At 37.7% G+C, this 24,023-nt stretch overlaps 1 protein-coding gene across 2 annotated transcripts in view; it reads left to right on the forward strand.

Annotated features, from left to right (window-relative positions):
* Nucleotides 1-24,023, forward strand: part of LOC141462110 (uncharacterized) — a 119,692-nt gene that overhangs the window by 16,102 nt on the left and 79,567 nt on the right. The window contains exon 1 of one of the 2 annotated variants that reach the window (XM_074143698.1): nucleotides 2,580-2,716. The exons of the other annotated variant lie outside the window; for it this stretch is intronic. Within the exon in view, the coding sequence (XP_073999799.1) occupies nucleotides 2,715-2,716 (2 nt within the window). The 5' untranslated portion in view covers nucleotides 2,580-2,714. Of the gene's footprint in view, nucleotides 1-2,579; nucleotides 2,717-24,023 lie in introns of those variants that run through there. 2 annotated transcript variants of the gene reach the window in all.

Raw genomic sequence — 24,023 nt, forward strand, 5'->3', positions numbered from 1 at the left:
CACTAGTGCGGAAAGTGACACTAATGGGAATTTTTCCCCACTAGTGAGGTAAAGTTGGGCATTACACAGCTGATTTTAATTGAGTAATGAGAACATTCCTACATGGTTGCAGAAAAAAAGGGTTTATTGGTTTGGCAGTGAAAAAGTACTGCAGGGACCTCTGAGGGTAGCTTGGCCCTTTGCAGTTCCTCTGAGACTCCCCTTTAGGAAAGAAGAAATACCCGTGGAAAGTAATCACATAAAATGGGCGCTAATGTATATCACAGAGAGGAAGTACAAGAAGTTTAAAGAAAACGAAAAACACCTTCTAGAAAATAACAAAAACAAAAAACCTATTCAGTGGAAGGTTTCACTTTTGGCAGGTTATTTTTGTTCTAAAGTTTATTTTCAGTTCATTCTCTCTCAACAACTTGACCAAACATCAAAACATCATCTGCGAAGTTGCGTTTTGGCGATTCGCTTGACCCCCACAAACTGACCAATTGGTTTGATGACACATTTTCGATCTCAGACTTTCTGGAATTTCCTAGACCAGAAAAAACCCAAAATTAAAGATATCTCGCTCGAGAAACAAAGATAAATAACAGGTAAATTTACTATAAATCACCAGAGATGTGAAATTGCAGGTGGTTTGGTTCACTACTGAGTGACAGTTCAATTTAGCGACAATTGTAGGTTATCTCCGATATAGTCGTGTCCAGGTGACCAATTTCAACCTGTATTATGGACGATATTTTCAAGTGATACTGCAGTTTTATTGCTGCGTTCTGCATCACTTAGTTTTGTAGTACGTGATCACCAACAATGCTGCACTCAACTTCTACTGTTTTTATTATTATTATTATTATTACAAGTGCAATAAAAAGAATGCATTTTGTGAAATAGTTTCTGATTAAAGTGGTAAAAGATAGCTGCCATATTACTCTCTTTCTCAGAATAATTTGAAAAGTATTCTTCATTTGCAATTCGGGTCGCAATGCACCACTTCCTCCAGCTTTATATCTTTCTCGTATAACTTCCGCTTAGAAGGAATTCCGCAAAATTAAAACTTCTCGCGAATTACGTTTTCTCTCTCTCACTACTTCCGGCAGTGTGATAGTTTGCTTAATTAGTATTATAGGATTAACAAAAAATAGATGACTACCTAAACAGTGAGGGCAGAAGGCGGACCAACCGATATGGCAATGTAAAACTAATTGTAAGCATAAGCCCTGAAGATGATCTAGTCCACAGATGGAAAGCTTGGCAGAAATTAAAATAATAATGAGTGAAATTGGCAACATTATTTCTGTGTGTGTACAGGGCAAGCGATTTGTGAAAACCATCTTTTTTGAACTCGGAAGGGCCTCAAGGCGGTTGTCGGACATTTCCAGAGAAAAACTGGATAAAGAAAAGTTTACTCGATCGCATTACTTCCGGTCGTCCCGTATAGTAAGAGAGAGAGAGAGAGAGTAGAAGCTAAAGCATTACAAGTGGCGGTAAACGGAAGTATTGTTCTTCGCTGCCAAAAGTTTGTGTGACAACCCAAAATTCAAATTACTTTCTAGCGAGTTAAACAATCTAGGAGAGAGGGGGGTGGTGGATCGATTGCCGGTGGTTTGTCCTGCCAGTTTGTTGATTGTCTGTAATGTCGACGATTGTGGGATCGCGTGCCACTGAGCGTAGACACGAGATCCCTCGCGCCTTTGGCTGGCATAGCTAGGACAGTTCTCCTGGCATGGAACCACAAACCATGGTCTTTACTCCGTCAGTGGAAATGGAATGGAAACATGAAGAGGCCGATTGCAGCTTGATAGTGAAGCCAGTGCTACTACTAATAGACTCTCAAATCTAGACGTTCCTAGAAAAAAAGGTAAATCTTGATTAAAGACACGATATTTTTGGGTTGGGGAGGTTGGCAAAACTGTTCTTTTTTAATAACCCCACCTCCCCTTCATCCCCTCCACCAGACCACAGGTACATTCTGCTAGAGATAGAAGTTCGATTTGGGTTATTTATGCCTCAATCCATGAATCCGCCATTATCTAGTTCAACCCTGTTTCTCATACTTCATTCTTTGTGGTCTTATTTCTTAATTCCTCTTGCTCTACTGGTAAGGGTAGGTACTGCGATCGTGCGGATTTTATAGATTTTGGGATTCCCACCGACAATATCCTTTTTTAGGGCCTTGTAATTTTGCCCACTGATAAGCACAAATAAGCAGTGATAGGTTTAGAGAGATGGTGGCCACCCACAAGTTCATTTTGGATTCAGATTTCTTTCTTCCACAAAGTGATAATTATTTAATTTTTCCATCTCTTCCAATTAAGTCGTTGAGTGGGCTAAGTTTGCTTTTATTGTAAGGGAAAACGGTGGAAAATTGATTCCCTCTAGAATTTCCCTAACTGAAGAGATTCTTTAGATAAACGAGCAGTTAATACGCAGTCAATTTTCAATTTCCTTTCTTTAATCTTATTTTTTGGTTGCTATATCTTAATTTTAATTTATTATAATTTTGTTTTTGTGTTGTCCTGTGTGGGAGAAGCTGGGTGCGATGTCCTGCCAGCAGCCAGGGTCGACTGCCTGAACTGCGAACTATGAGATATGATCCAAAGCGGTTCCCACTTCCCAGTGAATGTCGCTCCCCTTCTGCTGAAGATGCTCACACTCAGCGCCATTCCTCCGCACGGCCAAACTTACAGACATGAGGGCTCCTTCCTAAAGAAATACCATCCATGTGAGTCTTCCACTCTTTAAATCTTTTAAGTTTTTTGTTTTAATTGAATTTCAGTACTTTGTAGGCCATCTCAGAGGAAAGTTATTTTTTGGTTACAACTAAAAAATGATCACGACCTTTAATGATAATAGTAAATATTAGCCGCCATCTTTCTTTGTTTACTGGAGCCAAGAAAACCAGTGAACTACTCCCCAGTTTGATGTCGCCATAGATAATCAGAACAAACTTCATGTCTTCATAGACTGGAGAAGGGAATGAACCTTTTAAATATTTATCCTCACGCCTATGATTTATTATTCCCTTTTTAAATTGCCCTCCGTGATGGTGTTGAAGGGCGGTTTACTACTTCTGTCCTTCGATTTCTCGATTCTAAATCGATTCGTTACTTTCTCTTATTGTTATTATTAGATATATTACAAAAAAATTTAAATTACAGAAAAAAAGTCAAATTATTGCTGATGAGAAATTCTTCCAAATATGTAGAGTTCAAGATTTTTTTTTAAAAAAAAAGCTCTAGCTTTTGCAACTGTTTTATCTTTTTATAAAGAAAAGGTTACCCAAAGTTTGAAACCGTGTCTGTTCTTGAAACTGAGCCCGTGTGCTGGAATCACTAAATTTTTTTGACGTCTCGTCGGTTGAACTCTATTTGGTCTGAACCATACCCTAACTCATCTATTCGTTCAATCACGTTTCGTATGAGTATATATTTGAGTTGAATGTGTGCTCTTTGAGTGTATATTTGAGTTGAATGTGTGCTCTTTGAGCGTTTGCCGTTCGGCTCAATATTACCAGTTCGTTCGCAGGGTAGGTGTGGTTACAACATTCCAACTCCTTGATTGATTTTTTTCATTTCTTGGTAATCTAAAAAATTTTGAATAAGTTTTCTGAAGAGGAAGAAGAAAACTCCAATTAGTTTTCATCATGCAACATCCTCATTGGCTTTGCCAAAGAGTCTTCGCCATCAACAGTTTCACCAAGAGATGCAGAACTTCCTTCAAGTTGAGGTATCTCCAGTGGCAAGTCTGGTAAATTTATTTCTGTGGACTTGCGAGACGATGTTCCTCAAGTTATCTTTCTGCCTCCTCCTGTATATTTTTTGGCCGTATGGGACCTTACTAGAAAGTCTCGTGGCTCCAGACTTCTTCCTGGAAAGTCGACCAACATTACGGCTTCAAAATCGTTAAGTACCTTCTAAAAATAACATTATTAATATTAAATAAAGGTTACTTTTGAAGGGCTTTTTGGAAGCGATAACAGAATTATCAAACCAGAAGATCAGCCAATCTAGAAGTGAATCTGCGATGTTCACATTTATGATCTAAAAATCTTAATCCAAGCCTTACTTCCGTTACAATTTGCAGTGTGGGAGGTCATCGGACGTTAAGCCGGACGGACACCTGTTCACTGGGGCTTAGAGTACACTCTGCTGCTTTAATTACAGTCGCCAGTTAATTTAGTGTCTGTCGATCCATCAGCCAGGCCCGAGGAGAGGGAAGCCTACTTTTCTTCGGTCATTTTAAATGAAAATACTAAGAGCTATGGGGGCGTTATATACAAATTGAAATTGGAGACGACGCCTCGCATATTGATCAGCAGCTCGGCCCACAGAGCTCCAAAAAGAAATCTACACACACACACACTTGCAAAGAAATATAATATATTAATAACACTCTTCAAATTAAGATATATATATATATATATATGTCAGATATAGAGCGAACCGGTTCACGTGGGCCGTAAACACCGAACTTACTCACCAACACTCAGCCAGTCACTTTATTCAATAATTAATTGAGAGCTCTTTAAAAAATTAATTGCTTACGTTCACCACTGGAATTCGTTCTTTTCAATTTCTATAAATCCTTGGGGAAAAATAAGAACCTACTGGAATCCTCCAGGTTCTGTAGATTTCGATACTGGAAATATTCGTTTCGAGATCTCCTGAGAATCAGAAAAGTGGATTTCCGCTTTGTTTACGTCTCCTGTCAACAGTAACCTCCGGTCAAAATCAGTCGACCAGAAGCAACATGAATCGATTTTTCAGTTTTTTGTTGAAACTTTCTCAATAATAGTTTTATTTATTAATTTATAATTAAAATGAAATGGTGTAAACGCAAAGTAGTGGCTGTCTGTCCGTTGTTCAGTACGGGGTATGATACGTAGAAGTGTGCCGCATTCCGTCCTACAGACTGACCACACTGGCTCCCTGGCGGTCTAACTAAGAACTAACTCAATTACACTCTGGACATGTTTACTAGATCTCCCCCACCACCCCTCATCTCTACACACACCATCGTAGGGCAGAACCTGTAAATACAGGTAAGCTCCTTACATTGATCTATTGGCCACGAACACGTAACGTTACCTGCTGAATACATTTAGTAGTCTTTAAAGACGACACAATTTCGTTACATTTATTTGGTCACTATACTTTTCAAAATATTTATTTTTCTACTATAAATCTTAACATCCCTAATAATTTATTATATTCCCTACCATTAACCTTACTTGGTATCAAGGAAGGTACGCATACGGTTATCTAGATTGATAGAATACTGTACCGTATTAGTAAAGACAATCAATCAACTGAAGATCTATACTTGACTTTTCACCCATTTCATCAACTTGTAATTATGACATTTCAATGAAGCTTCACAATCTTTCGGTTGTGTTTGTTGTGGGTTGCCATAGATACTGCGAGATCGCTCTCATTAAGCTACCTTCTAGGAGACTAAGTTTGGTCATCACGCGGTTCCCTAAGGAGATACTTCCTTCTGACGAATCTAAGTGTTGGACTTTCTCTTCGACAACAGAGATAAGTTGGTTCGAGTTGGAGACGAGGTAAAGTTAGTGACCGTCAGTACCCGGTTATAAATGTTGGGCAGAACGTGTAAGCTATCCCAGTTCGTGTATGTTATAACGTCACCATTTCAGTAACAGAAAGTGGGAGAAGTTTCTTCGTGATTTTCTTAGTCTGGATGCTGCAGGATCTTGTGCCGGATTCTGTAACAATTGAGAGTACGCTGTTATTAGGAGACGTTCCTTAAATAGTGCTCCATTGCCGTTGTTGAAGATTTCCGTTAAGTCTTTCCCGAACTTTGAAGAGTCTACTTTCATCTGCTTCCCATCTGCACTATCTTCTCTGGAGCCAAGACAATGGCTAATCTTTATGGGTCAACGAAGATTTTGCGGAACGGAAAAAAAAGAAATCATAAAGATTCGTGGCCAGGATAACCATTTTCTTAATCTGAAGAAACTGATGTGATGACTGAAGGAAACGCTAGGTGTCAAAGATGTTACGAAGTGGTAACCACAGACTCGCCAAGGTCGTTGCTTGATTGAAAGGTATTTAAAAAAATAAATAAATAAATAAAGAGCGAACAAGCCATAAAGGTGGGATTCCTGTCGAGATATGTAAATTGCCTGCACAAACATGCCCAACCACGATAAAGCAGAAACAAAACAATCATTCCTACAAACTGCAACACTAAGTTTGTTTTTCTTTTTCGCGGAGTTTGTTTGTCTATGAGAACGGTACACAAATTTGCTGGAATTTCGTGATAGTTTATTAGAATTGCAATCAGATGTGTTTTATCTGGCGAACAATGAGAGATCGCTTTGCTTTACCATACTTGCACTCATTATGGTCTATTTGTCTGCTGCAGACGATAACAAAACACTTTTTACCACGGCTATAAAAATCTTATCTTAGTTTCACTTATAGTTTGGGGAAATCCTTTTGAATTCAGTTTTGTCTAATGTTATTATCGCGATTTTGAAAAATGTTTTTTAAATGCAAAAATTATTGCAGATTCAGTTTACCCAAACTGAACTTCATTCCTTCTCTGACTAGGAGGGAGCCACTACTGCGCTCAGATTTCCGCCTGCTAATCCTTCTGAGCTCCCCTAAGTCCAGGAAGGGTTAAAGAACAAAAACAACAAAACTGGAAAAGAAATTTTTTTTTTTTTTTTTTTTTTTTTTTTTTGGCGCATCAACAGCTGAGGTCATTAGCGCACGGAGCTTTTTCCAGTGCACTGCCGGCCTCCGGACAGTGTTCTCTCGTTACAGACAACACTGTCCATCACCGGACAGTGAGCTGTAAGAAGCTCCTAGGAAGAGAAAATCTAAGGGTCAGCTGCTGGATTCGAACCCGGGACCTCCGCGTGGGAGTCCAGTATGCTAACCTCATAGCTAATCCCTTCCCTCAAAGAAATATTCAAGAAGTAAACTAAAGTAATTGCCTATTTCTTCAGGCGGGGCTTAACGTCCAACTACCAATTAGGTGTCGTGGACGGAGGTGACTAGTAAACATACTTTACTACTAAATTTCTCATATTAAGCATTAAATAAAATCCAAGGCCTAGACCACGGGAATCGAATCCACTAACCAATAATACATCTTAGCATTGTGGGTCTAGCCTATAACCGCCTAACATACTTTACTACTAAATTTCTCACATTAAGCATTAAATAAAATTCAAGGGCTAGAGACCGGGAATCGAACCCACTAACCAACAATACATCTTAGCTTTGCGGGTCCAATCTCTTAACCGCTCGGCTATCGTGGCGCTTGGAATATTCAAGATTAATTCATATCTGTTTTAGGTGCCGCCATCGAACCTGCCATTAAGCTTTTGGAGGAAATCAACCGAACAGAAGTGTCACTTTACTGAATTAATTTCTTTTTAAGATTCTCTGGAAAACAGCTGTTGCAATTCTCTTTAAAACAGTTTAATAAACTCTATAATTTTAATAAAATGTGCCTTAAGTTCGAAATTCCAAATTGCAGTGAGTGCAGTCGTGTGAGTATTTTTTACTCACAGTTTTCACCACAGATTAGAAATCTCTAAAAATCGAAATCAATTTTTTAGTGTTAGATGCCCCTGCGAATTTGCGTCTATTACAGGAACAACTGACATCTGAAAAGTCACGAATAGATCAAAGTGCGGTGTACAAATATTTAGGCTTCCGGTGACTTTAATTTTTAGACGAAATGCTAATCAGGAACTCTGACTTTAAGGGCCTCTAAATTCGGCCTCAATTTATCTCGTTGGCAGTGTACTTCCTCAAACTTGCAAGAGAAGGGAAGGGAGCAGGAAGTCCGAAAAGGCCAAACCAATCACAAGGTTAATCTCTCAATTACCTACACACTGCCTCCTAGATAACTAATAAATACGACGCTAAGCCATAGATAGCCAACCGAATGGAATAAAGAACTACAATAATCTATAGATATTATGGACTGGCTCGTAAACTAGCGCCCCCTCTCCAAGTTATTATTGTCTCCGAACGTACCGAATCTCCCAGATCCTATATCTTACTAACTTTACGATTACGTTACAGTTTTTTTTTCTTACCAACTATTCGAAAACTATTATAGTTTAAACATACTTTCTGGCCTTTTTTTAATAATAACTATATTTATTTGGTTTGTTTTTATTTATGGGTAATCTTTAACCAAACTTGGTTTCGATTTCTCCTACGTGTTCACACTTCGATATTACCTATCGATTTATGGTGTCAACTTTAAGTTGAGAGATATTCTGGTCACGTGTAACAGACATTATTTCCAAAAATCAGTTATAGTACTTTATTATTATAAAGGCTGCGCCATGTTTTTGAGATTACGTAGTTAAAGGAAAGATTTCATTTCTTAATTCCATCCCGCTGAGCACTGGAAATTGTTGCTACTTCCGTTTTCAAGGGAAAAATATTTTATTTATTGTGCATTGCTTTAGCTCGCGTACTGAATGGGTAGTAAATGTAGCCCAGCCTAGCCACCAATCAGAGAAGTGAGCCAACTGAATGGTGTCCATACAGAACGTTAAATTTCCTTTACTTTAACCGTCGCAGCTCGCTTTTTGTGTCCCTGACAGGTTTCGTACTTGCGACCATCATTAGAGCTTCATTAGTCAGTTTGGTGTTGAGAATTTAACTTAAAACTGTGTTTCCACCATAAACTTTCTGGGCATTTCCTGGGTTATGGAATTTATAACTAATGCAGCTCGTCTGCAAGTGGGTTCATTGCTCTCTAAAACGGAAGCTTACTTACGGAAGATACACCTCGAGCACTCATTTTACTCAACTTCCTCTGTAATGTCGCTTTTCCTGTGCACCGATTTCCTTCCGACTTGAAATTCTAGCAGTAATTTTACATTGTTTAGGCTACGGTACTGAAGTGGTGCGCTTAAAGTTGTCCCACAGGAACCTCCATAGCCCTTTGAAACCCCTTAAAGATGAAATCCCTGTGAAACCGTTTTAAACTTAAGTGTTAAGTATTCAGGTAGAGGAAAATCGTACCAGATATGTTCTAGAAAATCTAAATGAAAATTGGGAAAACCTGCTTCAATGACGACCAAGAATTTGCTCCAAATAAACAACTGAATACGAAATTCTCATGATTTGGTTTTTGAGTATTCTTTTCAAAACCGGTGTAAACTACATTTAATTTCGAAAATTTCCCTCCTTAATGCTTCCTTACTTCCGCAAGTAGGAGACAGTGAGAAAGAAGTAGATGGACGGACGTTGTAGCAAGGTACTTGAGTCTGACATCTCAATATCTCTGCTACCACAATAACAACAACAGCACTAAACACGGCGATGTTTGAGCAACACTGGCCACGCTCTCTCCTCTACTCAGTCGATTGTTGTTCAATGTTTATGCAACACTCACTTCTCGCTTCTCCTTTATTATCATCTTTATTTGTTCTCCAGATTCTTATTTATTTATTTGTCATATTTATTTTTATAATATTTCATGTGTTCGGCCTTCCCATTTGATTGATACACATACGAGTCTATCTTTTTTGTCTGGACCAATAATTGGAATTTATTACTCACACACTGAAGGCCATCGTGGCTATAAGAAACTGATTGTCTCTGTTCTTGATTAGAACTGTACCAGACCGGAGTGCTTATCATTGTAAAACTGTTGCAAGTCGGCTCGTTTTTACATCATCAGTTTGCATCAGCTTTAACATCTCCCTAATCCTGAAGTTATTAGAAAAAGGGAACTATAGGTGTGAATGTAGAAATGATATACATATCTAAGACAGAAAACAGTTTAAATTTCAAAACAGACACGAACAATTTAAACAACATATACGCAAACTGACTACAAAATACTTGACAATTGGCAACACTGACTTCCACACAACCTAACACATATCACACACAGACCGATCACACTCAGTCCATGAACAACCAAGACAGAAGATCCACCAACCCTGTCATGTAAAAATATTTCTTTGTAAACTAGGTAAATAATTTTTATAAATTTCATTACATTATACATATATTATATTATTATTTTAATAGAATCATTGTTAACTATCTGTAAACATGTTCCACAGCCCTGAAGATGACCTAGTCCCTATGTCCGAAAGCTCGGCAGAATAAATGTATAACGACTGAAATGGCAATTATTTTTTCATCCTATTGAAACTATGAATCAGTCACCAAAAAGAATGAACAGCAGCGGTGTGAATGTGCATTTTAAGTAAAATATCTAAAAAAAAAAACAGACAACAACTTGTAGCTGAAAGTTGACATCTTAAATTGGCCCCTCTCTCAAATTTCTCGAAACATTTCTAAATTTAAACGCGGCTACAAACCTTACAGAAGTAAGAACATTTAGAGGATGTGGTATCACTGGCAAGGTTTAGTTAGTTCAGCACGAATGCATAGCCGGCCGGACAGAGGTCAGAGAAGTGTGGCCTGTAATGAGAGAACTGTAATGGTCCAGTTTGATGTGATGGGATGCTGCGGTTGCTAAGTGATACTTAGTCCGAAGAGATAGGCACTCTAATTGCTATTAGTACGCAGCCACGCTAACAGAGAGCTCTCTAGTAGTAGTCAGAAGGAAGTTGTGGTGATGCACACTGATTAGGGAGGCCGTGAATGCTAGAAATTATAGGTATTCGCTCTCATTAGAGCGCCACCGGCTCATTAAGACACGGCCTCCTCAATCAAGTAATCTATAATAATATCCACATTACATTACCCTCTAATCTCCTATTTATCGGCTCGTCTTTTTTTCGTCCCGCCATTCTCCACTATCTCTTCTCTTTTTAATGTTTTATTTTTTAACTTTGTTTACTAGTAGAAGATCCATCCTGTGTAAGATCGCCGCCAGGGCGTGCTGCTTGAAGCAACCGGAAGTTGTAGCGACTTCTTTAATTTGATTCAATGTTTCTTTCAATCCACTATTATGCCACTTTTCGGCAGTTTTTTTTTTTTTTTTGGATAGTCTCGAACCCAGATTAGTAAATTTGAACCCATTTCCATGGACGCAGTAAGTGCCCTGAAGCTAGCGTACTCGTTGTAGCAAAAGTTTCGCTTTACTTTACCAGAACACTCCTGCAAATTCGCCTTCTGTTGATCGATCTTCCTACGCAGAACTGCAATAAATGTTCGTCCTTAAAAATTTGGCTGACCGGACAGATGGTCCTCTTAATCACAAAATGCAGTCTTACCAACCTGTACACATAAACTCTTAAGAGAAAGTTTGATATATAATAATGTAAGTGGCATTGGAATAGAATTGATATATATATATATATCTTCTTCTTCTTTTTTTTAAAAGTACATAATTTATTCATTTTTTACTTTGTCAATAAGTTCGAACAGATATCGTTATGTTAATAAACGTAAATAAAACTAAGGGACGTTTTAATTAAATTAAACTCTGATGTGGATACAAATAATCTGCTTTATAGATAAAACTATTGGTATAGAACATATGTCTTTTTATCTACATTCCTTTAAAATAAATACCAGACAAAATTAATAATACATATTATTAGAAAGTTGGATATTGGTTTAGAAAACAGAAGGAACATCGATATCTTAATTTGATTGTCTACATGAAATATTAACAATTGTTTGATGCCGGCACTTTTTTCTCAAAAACCTCTCATATTTTAATTACACTCCACAAAAAAGAAAAAAAAAATCGATAAAGAATGTCGATGGTGAAAAAGAGTAACACAGGCTTTCACTTTTGCGGTTATGGCGATTATTTTAATCAGTGCCATCTAAATGCTAAATTTCGTCTTGCTTCCTCAGAAGTTTAAGCAATTATGTCACAGTGCATCCCACATCGAGATCATTTCCGGAAAAGAAAAGAGAGAACCAAGAAAAAAAGGAAGTTAATAATCTAAATAACTTTATTCTTACATTTTTAATGAATACAATCGATTTGTCGACCTTCAATATGTTTTATCGATTACTTGACGAAATTCGACAACCCTACTGTTTATATTGTTCTATAATTGTATCCATTAACAAGAAACCTGAATCAATTTTCGATTCCGGTGAGAAATTCTCACGACCTCACTGTACTAATTCTACTAATTCGTATCCCTAATCAATATATTCCCATGAAAACGTTTTTGATAAACGTTTAAAATGTTCATTGTTCCTAAGAAATGAAGTGTGCTTTGAATAAAAAAAGTAAAAAAGTAAAGCAATTGCCTATTTTTTCAGGCGAGCTTTACGTCCAACTGTCAATTAGGTGTCGTGGACGGAGGCGACTAGCAAACATACTTTACTATAAATTTCTCATGTTGACCATTAAATAAAAATCCAAAGCCTAGAGACCGGGAATCGAACCCACTAACCAAAATACATATTAGCTTTACAGGTCTCGTCTCTAACCCGCTCGGCTACCGTGGCGCCACGATTTGCTGTGAATGTACCCACAGTTTTCTTACCTTGCACGCTAAATACTCTGAAAAAGATGGGCTTGATTCTTTTAAATTGTACTTTCTGAAAGTATTTAAATTTAAATTTAAAATTGTGGTTTTATATTTGACTTTTTAAGAGTAATATTTATGGCGGAAGACCAGAGTCTAACTGTCTCTGATGTGCCCTCAATCCGATTCCTCTTAGTGGATTTTATTTACTGTAAAAGTTATAAATTGTTAATTAACTAATTAGTGACGTATTTTGAGAATCTCTGGAATCATTTTGGGGCAAAACAGTCTCAAAAAACTGGAAAATCGGTCCCATAGATTTTGATACTTTTTTGATTCTGCGTAAAATCTTATTGTCATCTACCCTTGTCGTACCAAACAGGAGTACCAACTTTAAAAGTTTTGTAAGAGCCATTTTGGTATTTAGTTGTTACGAATACTCACCAATGGCGGCCATTTTGTATAAATCAGTTTCCCAAATTCTAGGAACTTTTCAACCTTTTTGTGCAAAATTTAAAGGAAAAACAATTTTTTTGTTTCCTGTTTTCTTTAAATTCAAAGTGAACTATTTCCGGTGAAAACTCCATTTAGTAAACAATTGGCAAGCTCGCAATACTTCCTGCAATGTTGGCTTATACACTCAGCTCAAATTAACCAAGTTATTCGTTGAATTAAAAGAGTAAAAGTTAAGAAATGCATTAGCAAATGCACATTTCTTAGAAGCGACGAGTGAATTGCAAGTGCATCGATCGTTCGGCACGCAACTATGTGCTTCAGTGTCTGTAGTCAGCAATTTAAGAGTCTGAAGTGAGAAATATCTGCGCAAAAACAGGTACAGTGTGCATTGTGCATTTACATTCGGCTATTCCTAGTTAACTGCAATACCGACTGCTCTCTGAAAAACTGCAATCAATTAATTGCGCCACTTATTAATCACAGTAATCAGTCGGTTACCCAGTGCTAAACGGATGATGCACTGATGATCCCAAACTAGAGTTTTGTTGATAATTTTTGAACTGCCAACCGTTTAGCAATCCATTTAAAGATGCAAGACTAAAGCCTCTCATTTCCGCTATTCACCAGCTGTTCGAGCTTTCCATGTTTTTTACGCCAAAATATTTGTGGCACTATTTGCTGCGTAACCACATTTTTTTAAAAGGATGAAAAAATAACTGCCATTTCAGTCATGATATATTTTTATTATGCCGAGCTTTCTGACCTAGGGACTAGGTCCATCTTCAGGGCTGTGCAACATATTTTACAGTGTGGTAACAAAAATTATAATAAAATGAATATGTATAATGTAAAATAATTTACAAAAAATATTTACCTAATTTACAATATAATATTTTTACATCATTAAAGGGGTTTTTATGTCTTCTCTGTCTTGGTCAGCTCATTGACTGGAGTGTGATCGATTTTTTATGTGTTTTTGGTTGTGAGGAAGTCAGTGTTGCCAACTGTCACAAGTATTTTGTAGTAAATTGGCGTACATGTTGTTTAACAATTTAAACCTGAAAATTATCTAGTCCCTAGGTCGAAAGCTTGGCTTAATAATAATAAAAATTCAAAATATGACTAAAATTGGCAGTTATTTTTTTCATCCTATTGAAGCTATGAATCAGTCACCAAAAATAATGAACATGTTTTAATATTTTTGAATTAAAACTAAATGACATCATTTTAATATTTATTTCCGGTGATACATTCAACATACGTGTTACATCTTTGTTGATAACTTACGTAGCCTGGAGTATTTTTTCCTCGCCTTTCTAAACTTACAATAGATCTTAGAAAGATCGTGAAGGATTAGACTTAATAAGCCGCTGCCTTTACGATCTACAAGATTAAGAAATAAATTAAGAGTAGGGGTGGTACTCCAGCATCAGCGTCACCATGAGTTCGAACAATAGAACAGTGAATGAGAATGCGTTTTTTATTTTTATTTTTTTGCATTCATTCATAAGAATAGTTCAGACTATCTTGAATGAGAGGTGGGTCGTTCTCGGAACTTATCCAGCGCCATTTCCTGGAAGAAGATCACTATGGCAGACATTAAGATAGCGCCAGTCAGCTGATCTGGCTCTGCTATCTGATTTATACCGCACACTTCCTGTCTGTCTGCAGTTGCAAATAATTGCTACTGCTGGTGCATTGGAACACGATCTTGCTAGTTTGTTATCTTCTCTAATTAACTAGGGATAGTGTTAACTGTGGTTGTCTTTGGTTTAACATTTTCTTAGAAGTGTGGCGATTGTTTAGTCTATCCGAGGATTACCTTTGGCTACACTCTATTCTAATTCGGACATGGGCAGAGAAAGAATATTTACAAATTATCAAAGAAATCAGATGATTCAGCAAATCGATGAGAGATGGGCCCTACTTAATCAGGGGTCCTCAAAAATCGAGAACGCACTCGACTCGTCGTACAGGGCGAGATAAGGAAGTGAAACCGAGCGGAAGAAGAGTTAACAGCCGTCAGAGATTTGGACGATTTATTAGCAATTGACAGCCGTTGCTAAAGTAATGAGTAATGGCGATGGTAAATGCACAGCAGACAGCCAGCAAGTTATCGTCTAGACGAGGACTCCTGCCAGAGTATGTGTGGGTCTAGGAGCGTGCTCTATTGTTAAATTCCTCAACTCCACCCCTCTCTCTCCCCGCTGTACATTGTTTCGGCGCGGCCTAGTAAAGACGGGCTGTGACCTTCAAGTCCCAGACCAGCCTTACTCATGACAAATTTAAATTCTTTTGCAAATTTATTGCAATAATTATACTGCCATACTAATCCTTCAATTATTTATTGTATTCCTAATTACATATCTAGCTTCTTCTAGCAAGGACTGTGTTTAATTTAGTTTAATTATTCTCTCATTAATCCAGTAGTAGAACGTGCTGTACGAATCGCAGAATTAATGGGATAATTCACCTTACGAGGAAGCCTACCCTAAACCCTTTCTGATAACAGTTTAAGAGCTAATATCCTAGTGAAAAGGTTAAAAGAGGAAGTTAAGCTTACAGGAGCTATGAAAAGCAGGAGCAAGGGCGAATGAAAGTTTGATGGAGACGTTATCGTGAAAATAAAAGGGAAGAAAAACAGTGAAAATCTAAACAGGATTGTGACACTTCCGGTAGGCTGTTCTTGTCGGGTTTCATCGTAGCAAGAATCGATTTTCTAAGAATTGCCTTGTTTTTTTTATTTAATGCTGACCCCACGCACAATTCGCTGAAGCCACGTTTTACGCGCTCGGGGCCCCAAAAGAAACTTGTAGTTGCGGTGTAAGCTGCACTGTCTTGAGGTGTCTTGAGAGTCGTGAGGACTCCTAGCTCCCCTTGTGTTCAAGTAGGGGAAGTAGCGGCCGGCGGCCTTGTGTTGACGCAATATTAATTGTCTGTTTTGTTAATGGTGATGGTTCCAGTGAGAGTTGCAAACACTCAATGACAACAACCATACAACTGGGGATGAATGGACGACGACGACGCCGCTGCAGTTTGTGTGTGTGTGTGTGTGTGTGCAGATTGATAGTGGACTTCACACGTCAGAGTGTTGAGGGAGGGGGCATTATAGTGCGATGATCAGGAGAACAGCAATGCAAACACGCCACTATAACTAGGCTAGAGCTCCTATCAGTGCGATGCTTGTGTCCACTGTCTTCCAACATCCGGTACTCACTTGCGCTATCACTTGGAGCCGATAATACTGCACTTATATGCACTTCGATTAGCCCATTATCAGAAATGCATTTTCTTATTCAACTAATTGCATGACGCGCCTCTGCCTATAAACTTGAACTTTTAATCTAAGAGTAGATTGCAATAAAATGTTCGAGATTTAGTTTCCACCAGAAATCACGTTTTGGCGTTCAGTCAGAGTTTATGAATGTGAGAATGAATCCTTTATTGCAACAAACGGAAGATCATAGAATATGCTAACTTTATATTTTCTTTATGCTCTCTGGGAAAGTGCTAGTTCGGAAGTGGCTACATCGATTTTCTTTCAATAATTTATATACAAATGGGACCAATATTTGATTTTAAAACTGCATTAATTCGTAAAGAACAATCTTGGTCCTTATTAAAGGTGGAGCGAAATCTATTGACGGGCTAGTTCTGCTCGTACCCTCGTTCTGTCAGTAGATGGTGTTATTGCTTGAGGAGGTTAGCTAGGAGTTGTAGCGTCGCGCTTTGAAGACGAAGGAACCGTTGCTCAAATAGACTTTAATTTCAGTATGGTGTACGGTCCTTTTATTTGATGTTTACGAGGAACCCAATGATTAGTTAAAGTAGCCGAATTTTCAGCAAAGGCCACATTCAATGCTGGAAGCATTTTAATTGATGATAACAATCGCAACAACCGCAGTGATTGTAGAACGAGATTGAGTTCGTTGCAAGGTTTTTTGAATGGCCGAGGACAAACAATCGATTATTATCAATCGGCCGGCATTGACTAAACGCTCTGCGTGAAAATTAATCGAGCACACAAATCAATCAAAAATTAATTAACAGGTAATCAATGAATAATTTAGTGTTGCGTGAAGTATAATTAAACCGCAGCGTGGCGTTATTATTCTTGGTCGCGTTCTTTTTTTAACCTTTTACTTTAGAATCACGTTAAACAGGAAATAAATAACATATTGGGAAGATTATAAGCGGCCAATACACGTCTCAAGCTGGCGATGAAATATTCTACCTCCGCTGGTAAATTGCCCCACGAACTGGGGATAATTGTGGGGGTTCTTGTTAAAATATTAGGCCCACCCTCCTGGTTTATGAACTGTAATCAAAATTACTGGTAGAAGGGGGTTTCGAGTGTTGCATGTTTGATGTCAGTGTTGCCATTCAGCGATAATTTAATAGCTAAGTGTTGAGAAGTTTTTTTTTTTTTTTTGAAAGAGGTAAAAGGTTGGCCAGATTGCTCCACTGAAGGCTAAATCATTACTAAGTTTATCATAAACAATCTGCTAAATTAACCTGCTTCTTTGACCTTAATTGCCGCCTTTAAAGTTTTAGTATAAATTAAGACACCAGTGGCTGCTAACATAATGAATATTTTGCAACGCCTCACACGACTCACACTTCAACAACTTCTAAAAAAGAATGGATGACTTCAATGTTATGCAAGTTCACTTTTAATTTTTTTAAACACCAATTTTCAATATCTATAACTACTAAGTAGTGTATAATCTCAGTGATTATTCTCTTCACTGTAGCTTCATACAGGAACTGAAACTCTTCAGGAGGACCCATAGTTTGGCTCCAGATCGATGTGCAAAAGTTTAGAAGTCCTGTGTGCCTAAAGCAGGCATTCCTCTAAAGAAACGGAACGGGTGGAGGAGGTTTCGTCCCCTTGGCCACTGGTGGTTCTGCACAGTGTCCCGTCCCTTCTGATAGCGACCTCAAAAGGATGCTTGACTTGTTCTAGGAATAGTATGTCTGATTGAGGATAGTTCCAGAACTCCGAACAGGAAGATTAGTTCGAGTAATCAAAATAAATGGGAAGATGCTGGACTAGTGCGCGCGCGCAGAAGTGCTGAGTGCAGGCCTCGATCTATCGAAGCCGATCTAAACACTAATCAACCATTAAATCGATTATTTATATATTCAACTTTAGCTCTATCTCTCTTTTATTCACTGAAAGATATGTTAATCAGTTCGATTTGCTGCGCTAATCATTTTATTCAGAGTCAGCTTCTGGAATTGAATTCCTGTTTGATAGACGAACCTTCTTAATTCAGATCTGGACTCCAAACTTTCAAAAATTTATGTCTTAATCTCATTTCCATTTTGTAAGCTATCGTCTTACAAGTTTCTGCTACTGGATAGCTCCGCTAGCTGCCAGCTGATTTAAATATAAATAATTAAACAGATATTTTACAGCTGATACAATGGGGAACTTGTGGGGAAGATGTTAAGGAAGAGGAGAGGCTGTAAATTCAGATTTATTGCGCTCTAAAAGAAGTTTTGTGACTCCCTTGAGTGCCAGTATTTTTGCATGGAATGAAGTCCTGTGTATCTGAGAAGATGAGCTGTCGTTTTTCTTGTGGGTTCGCTAATCCAAATGCTTGTAGTTGCACTCATCAACTATATCCGCAATTGTCTGGTTAAGCTGGGGATAGCCGCAGGGACACCAAGCCATTCTTAAGAAATATTGATTCTACTTCCCCATATGACGTTCGTTAATTTTAATATATGATTTAAGGCGCGTCAACATCTAAGGTTATTGGCGCCCGGAGCTTTTTTCAGTGCACTGCCGGCCTCCGGACAGTGTTCTCTCGTTACAGACAACACTGTCCATCACCGGGCAGTGAGCTGTAAGAAGCTCCTAGGAAGAGAAAATCTAAGGGTCAGCTGCTGGATTCGAACCCGGGACCTCCGCGTGGGAGTCCAGTATGCTAACCACATAGCTAATCCCTTCCCTAATGACGTTCGTTATTAAAGTTCCTGTCTAATACCAGCCAATCACATTTAACCACATTCTTAGATTACGGTTATGTTTGGACGGTTCAGTTCGCAAGGCATGACAGCTTATTGTGCCAACCTAGGTCCTAGTTTAGTGAAGCATCTTTTCTTGCAAAGTCCAGGGTTTATTCGCCAGGTCTCAAGTCCAGGTATCATATCGCAATCTAACGATTACAATCCAATCAAATTAACTGACTGTTTCCTAGAATCACTTTTCAGACTAAAGATGGATAATTTGGTGGAAATTCCATATCGAAAAATTTAAGACAATATTTTCGGCTACCGAAAGTAAAGTTTAGTCTGAACTATTCTGTTCTGGATACTAGAGTGAATGTGTGACGTAATATCACACTGTACAATATGGTGTTTGCATTGCTGCCAACCTCAAGTGGTTAATATTATTTTAAGAAAAGTAACACGTTTACTGAAGAATATTTTTGTTATTAATGTGCCTATGTGTGTGTGTGAGAGAGAGGAGAGAGAATTTGAGGATGCTGTGGGAGGGCTCCCAGAATGCCGGATTACCTTGGCCGACCTCTATCTCATCACAATTTGCATACATTATGATAAATTCTTCTGTTTATTGCCTTCTTTTGCATTAATTTATTTCACTAGTTTTTCCCCAACTTGCTTTTTACTTTTAAGTTGGCAAGATTGTTTGTTATTGTGAATTTTAATTTTGTTTTGTTTGTACGATTGCTTTTAGGAATTCATTTCTTTTTAAATGGCTTAATATCAGTTCATTGTTCCCGCTTACGAAAGAAATAGTTATAGTAGTTCTCTCCACGATTTAGCTAGTGTTTTTAGATCGTCACGTTTCTTTCGAATGCTTATTGGCGTTCCCCCCCCCCCAAATTTGAGAGCAAGACGACAGTTTCGGAATTCTAGAACAGATCTCGAGACCATGCTGCACTAGCATACGGTCCATAGAGACCTCTACCTTGTTCAGCTGGTAATGCAGAAATCCTGTTTTTAAAAGCAAAAACTAGCCCTTCCTAGATTAAAGATCGGATCAATGTTTCGAAAGAAGATCCGATTAAAAATCTCCGTCAAACAGCTGGGGTGAAGCATTTAATAAGGTGTTGCCCTACAAGGTCACCATCCGAATCGTTTATGATTCCTCTGATTGGATATTATCCAACCTACAACATCCAATAATGTTGGGGCCATTAGTTTCCATTAAAAGGAAATCCGCCATATTACTCTCACAATGGCGGACTTACTGCTTCAGAGACCCACATCTAAGCAAATTTGTATTTTTCCTCTTTTTTCGCCAAAATCTTGCAAAACTACCCCTAATTATCTTTTCCTCTTGACCATAACTAAGATATAACAATAGATATTAACACTTTTTAGACAGCAATTTTCATGCAAAATTTTTATTGCATAATCAGATAATTTATCAAATACCTCCGGGGGGGGGGAATTTAGTAAAAAAATCTAAACTATTTTTTTCTACAAAATTGTTAGTGTTAAATAATTGACCAACCAGAATGCAGTTAGGGAGGTGTCAAAAATATGGGCGGTTGGAATGACCAATCAGAAAATATAACCTTCAAGTCGACCACGCCCACGGCCCCCTCCAGTTGGATTGCAATGGCCGTTGGTTGAAATGTGCAAGCCATAACCACTTGGTCGTGGACCTCAGATATACCACTTTTTTCCCCCTAGCAGTGATAAAGGGGGAGCCCTTCGGACTTGGCTGCATATCCAGAGTCAAACCTAGATTGTTTGTTTGCCCCTACTGTTCGTGTGGCGTTCTGGCGAGCCGGCAGTTCCCAGGCTAACCAGCCGCCAGTAAAGGAACCTGGATGACAAAAAAAAAAAAGGAACGCTCGGGTTTACTTGGCAATAATTCAGAGCTACATATACCTCACAAAGTTTTCACCTTGTTTCCTCCTCCCAGAAGGGGTGAGGGCCCCCCACTTCGCCATCCAGTCTGTCTGTCTGTCTGTCGCTTTAAACTTAGAATTTATGACTCATACTTTTTTATATTATTTTTCCATTTCCCCCCCCCCAAAAAAAAGCTTTTCTTCTTATTCGATATTTAATTTGCTGATGTCACTAACCTGCCCTGTTTTTAGCGCGTCTAGTTTTGACCAAAAACAATCCAAATCAGCCAGAGAAAAAGAGAGTAGTAGAAGAACAGTTAACCTGGAAGAGCAAGTTTTAACTACATTGTTGCGATGGATCTAAGTGGAGCTATTGTTATCGTTGACTACTTTGTAAGAAATTTTTAGAAATATTTTTAGGGGGACTTCAAATTTTAAAAATTAGTTTTAAGGAAATGGGATATATGAGTAAGATATAAAGTGGAAAACGAATGGAAACCCAAACTATGTATTAGCAACCTTTCCGGCTTCTACACATATATATGTATGCATTTGTGTATGTGTAAAGTGTCAAGTATCCGCAGTTTCTTATATTCCAACATATTTTCATGACAATTAGTTGTAATTAGTTAATAAATGGAAATAGTTTTAGATAGACGTGTAATATGTAACTTTTGGTATCGATATGTATCGATAAAGTTCTTAGCTTTGGCATACTCATATTCTATATCTCTGTTACTCACACAAGATATGGAAGAGATGGTGACGACAGAGCACCATCAATCCGATACGGCTATATTACTGCATGTACACATATGCAAATTAAATGACGCAATACAAATAATATTTATATAACAAAGTTGTTTAGGTTGGCAAACTTGGAATATCTACAAAATACTTGGGTTATAAAACTAAATTTGTGTTAAATTAAAAACAAAAAATAATCTCTTCTTTTAAACACACACACACACACACCTAGCCATTTTGCATTTTTATTATATTTACTAGAGAGATTTTTTAAGTTTCCATTTATTACCAGATAGAACTTTGTTTTTATTATTATTTTTATTTTTTAATTTGAATATTAGGGACGGAAGAAACAAGTTTTACAATCTTATATTAGCTTGGGAGGGGGCGGCATAAATGTAGAAAATAAAATAGAAATATATATTTATGTATTTGTCACGGTTTTGGATTTTGTTATTAAAAAATACCTTCCATTAACGTTATTTTTTTTGTTAAAATATTAATTTACTATTTGAATAAATTTCACGGATCATTATACAATTAATATCACATGTGTGTTTGACTGAAGCAGGGTGTTGGGGTTGTCAGCACTGCCTAAGGAATGTAATTAGTATTGGCTAGCCTGTTCTCACGGGGCTGATGTGTAAAAGACACTTCCTCGAACTGCACTTCCGGGCCAGGAATTCAGGAGGGCTTCTGAATCGATTATGTCACATGAAATCGGTATTTAAATAATTAAATTTAATCGAAACTTGGAATGTTTACACAATAAAATTGAGGCTAAAGATATAAAAAAAAACAATTAAAAACTGCCTTTTGTCCAATTGCGTTCAAGGTGAGCGATTTACTAAAGTATCGATTTGATGAAGCTAAGCTAAGTACTTCGACTACAACCACAATTTAATTGAAGATGTTTTCTATTCTCATTCTAGGAAGAGGATGTCGACTTTCAGCTTCTGGAAGCTCCAGAAGCTTTATTTTTGGCACTTGAGGTCCAGCTACCACCAAATGTCATGTAGTTTTGTAAAAAAAAAAACTGTTGCTATAAATTCACCATTGAAGCAAATCGATTAATCGGAATGTGATTTTTTAACAAAATGATTTCGAAGTATCAAAAAATTCCAGTGACTGGAATTTGTTAAACGAATTCATTCTCTTGGTTTGATTTTTTACTGGCCGCAATTGTGGAACAAATATTCAGTGATATTTCGAAATGGAGGAAGGGAAATTCCTGGCGAGGGAATATTTTCCACCGCAAGTAAAAGAAAAAAAAACACGTACCCACATTTTTCTCTCAACAATGGGAAGTTTTACATATGACGACCCGATTATGGGGTAAATGATGTCAGAGGAGACTAAATATTTGGTCAGTGAATGGGGGTTAATGTGAATTTATTTGAACTGTCAGCCGCCAACTCTGGCCCAATTACAACGTTTCTCCTAAAGTAGCTCCTGATGCTGACGATCAGTGTTATCCGAAACTTAGCAATATAATAAACTAAAATTTTTCACCAGAAAATGATCTTACATGATTATAAAAAAAAATACTGAAAACTGAGAATCCAATATCTGAAAACAGTATTTCAGTAGAAACTAATCAAATAGTAATTCGTGTACAAAAGTTGAGTATGAAGCAGACAATTCGGAAACGAAGCACCATTGATAACAGTTGGCAATCCTGGGACGCAGTGATGCAATACTGCTCATAAAGTAGCCATCTGATGGAGTTATATTGCTCTGTAGATACTGATCTAGCCAATGTCGAAATGAAACCTTATCACTACCTTCCATCTTGAAGAACAGCCTTTTTTATTTATTATTTATTCTGTCAGGTGACATTCTTTGCGTCATATAAGGCAGTAGCTACAAATAACATCATTTCACCACCTGGAGTTTATTGTGGTAACTAAAACATTTTGCTTGCTCATAACGTAGCTTTCATTATTTATTGAAGAAAATACAGCTGTATTTCTTTTTTCTCACTGCTAGTTGGAAAATATTACGGTAGCCAGGGCCGGATTTTCCTATAGGCTAACTAGGCTTCAGCCTAGGGCCTCAAGATCAAGAGGGGGGCCTACATTCAAATTGTCAGCAACATTAAAATTATTCTAAAAACAGTGAACACTAATACACTGTTTTAGTGATGTATCACAGTAGTGATGTATTTTATTATTTCTCATGTAATTAACAAACTTAAAAATGGGAGGTGAAAGGGCCTCATAAGTGGAATAGCCTAGGGCCCCTTTTCATCTAAATCCGGCCCTGATGGTAGCAGTTCAATTTTCACCGAAAGTTAACGTTTTGAAGTTTCCTCATTAGAGGAAAACTTGTTACTAACATTACACATCCAGTAGAACCGTACATAACACTGAAGTGGCACATTAGACTTGAGCCTAACCTCATCCCCGGTTCAGCACTGCCCCAAAACGAATTTTACTAGTAAGAAGCTCCTCGCAAGGGAAAATCTAGAGGCCAGCAGCTGGTTTCGAACCATGGGAATTCAGTACGCTAACCACTCAGCTAATATCTTCCCTTACAGCTGTTCAAATTGTATAATAATTAGTATTTTGGGG

The sequence above is a fragment of the Rhodnius prolixus genome, unplaced genomic scaffold (genome assembly GCF_049639745.1).
Source record: "Rhodnius prolixus isolate KJV_2025 unplaced genomic scaffold, Rpr scaffold_18, whole genome shotgun sequence".
NCBI classification, from domain to species: Eukaryota; Metazoa; Arthropoda; class Insecta; order Hemiptera; family Reduviidae; genus Rhodnius; species Rhodnius prolixus.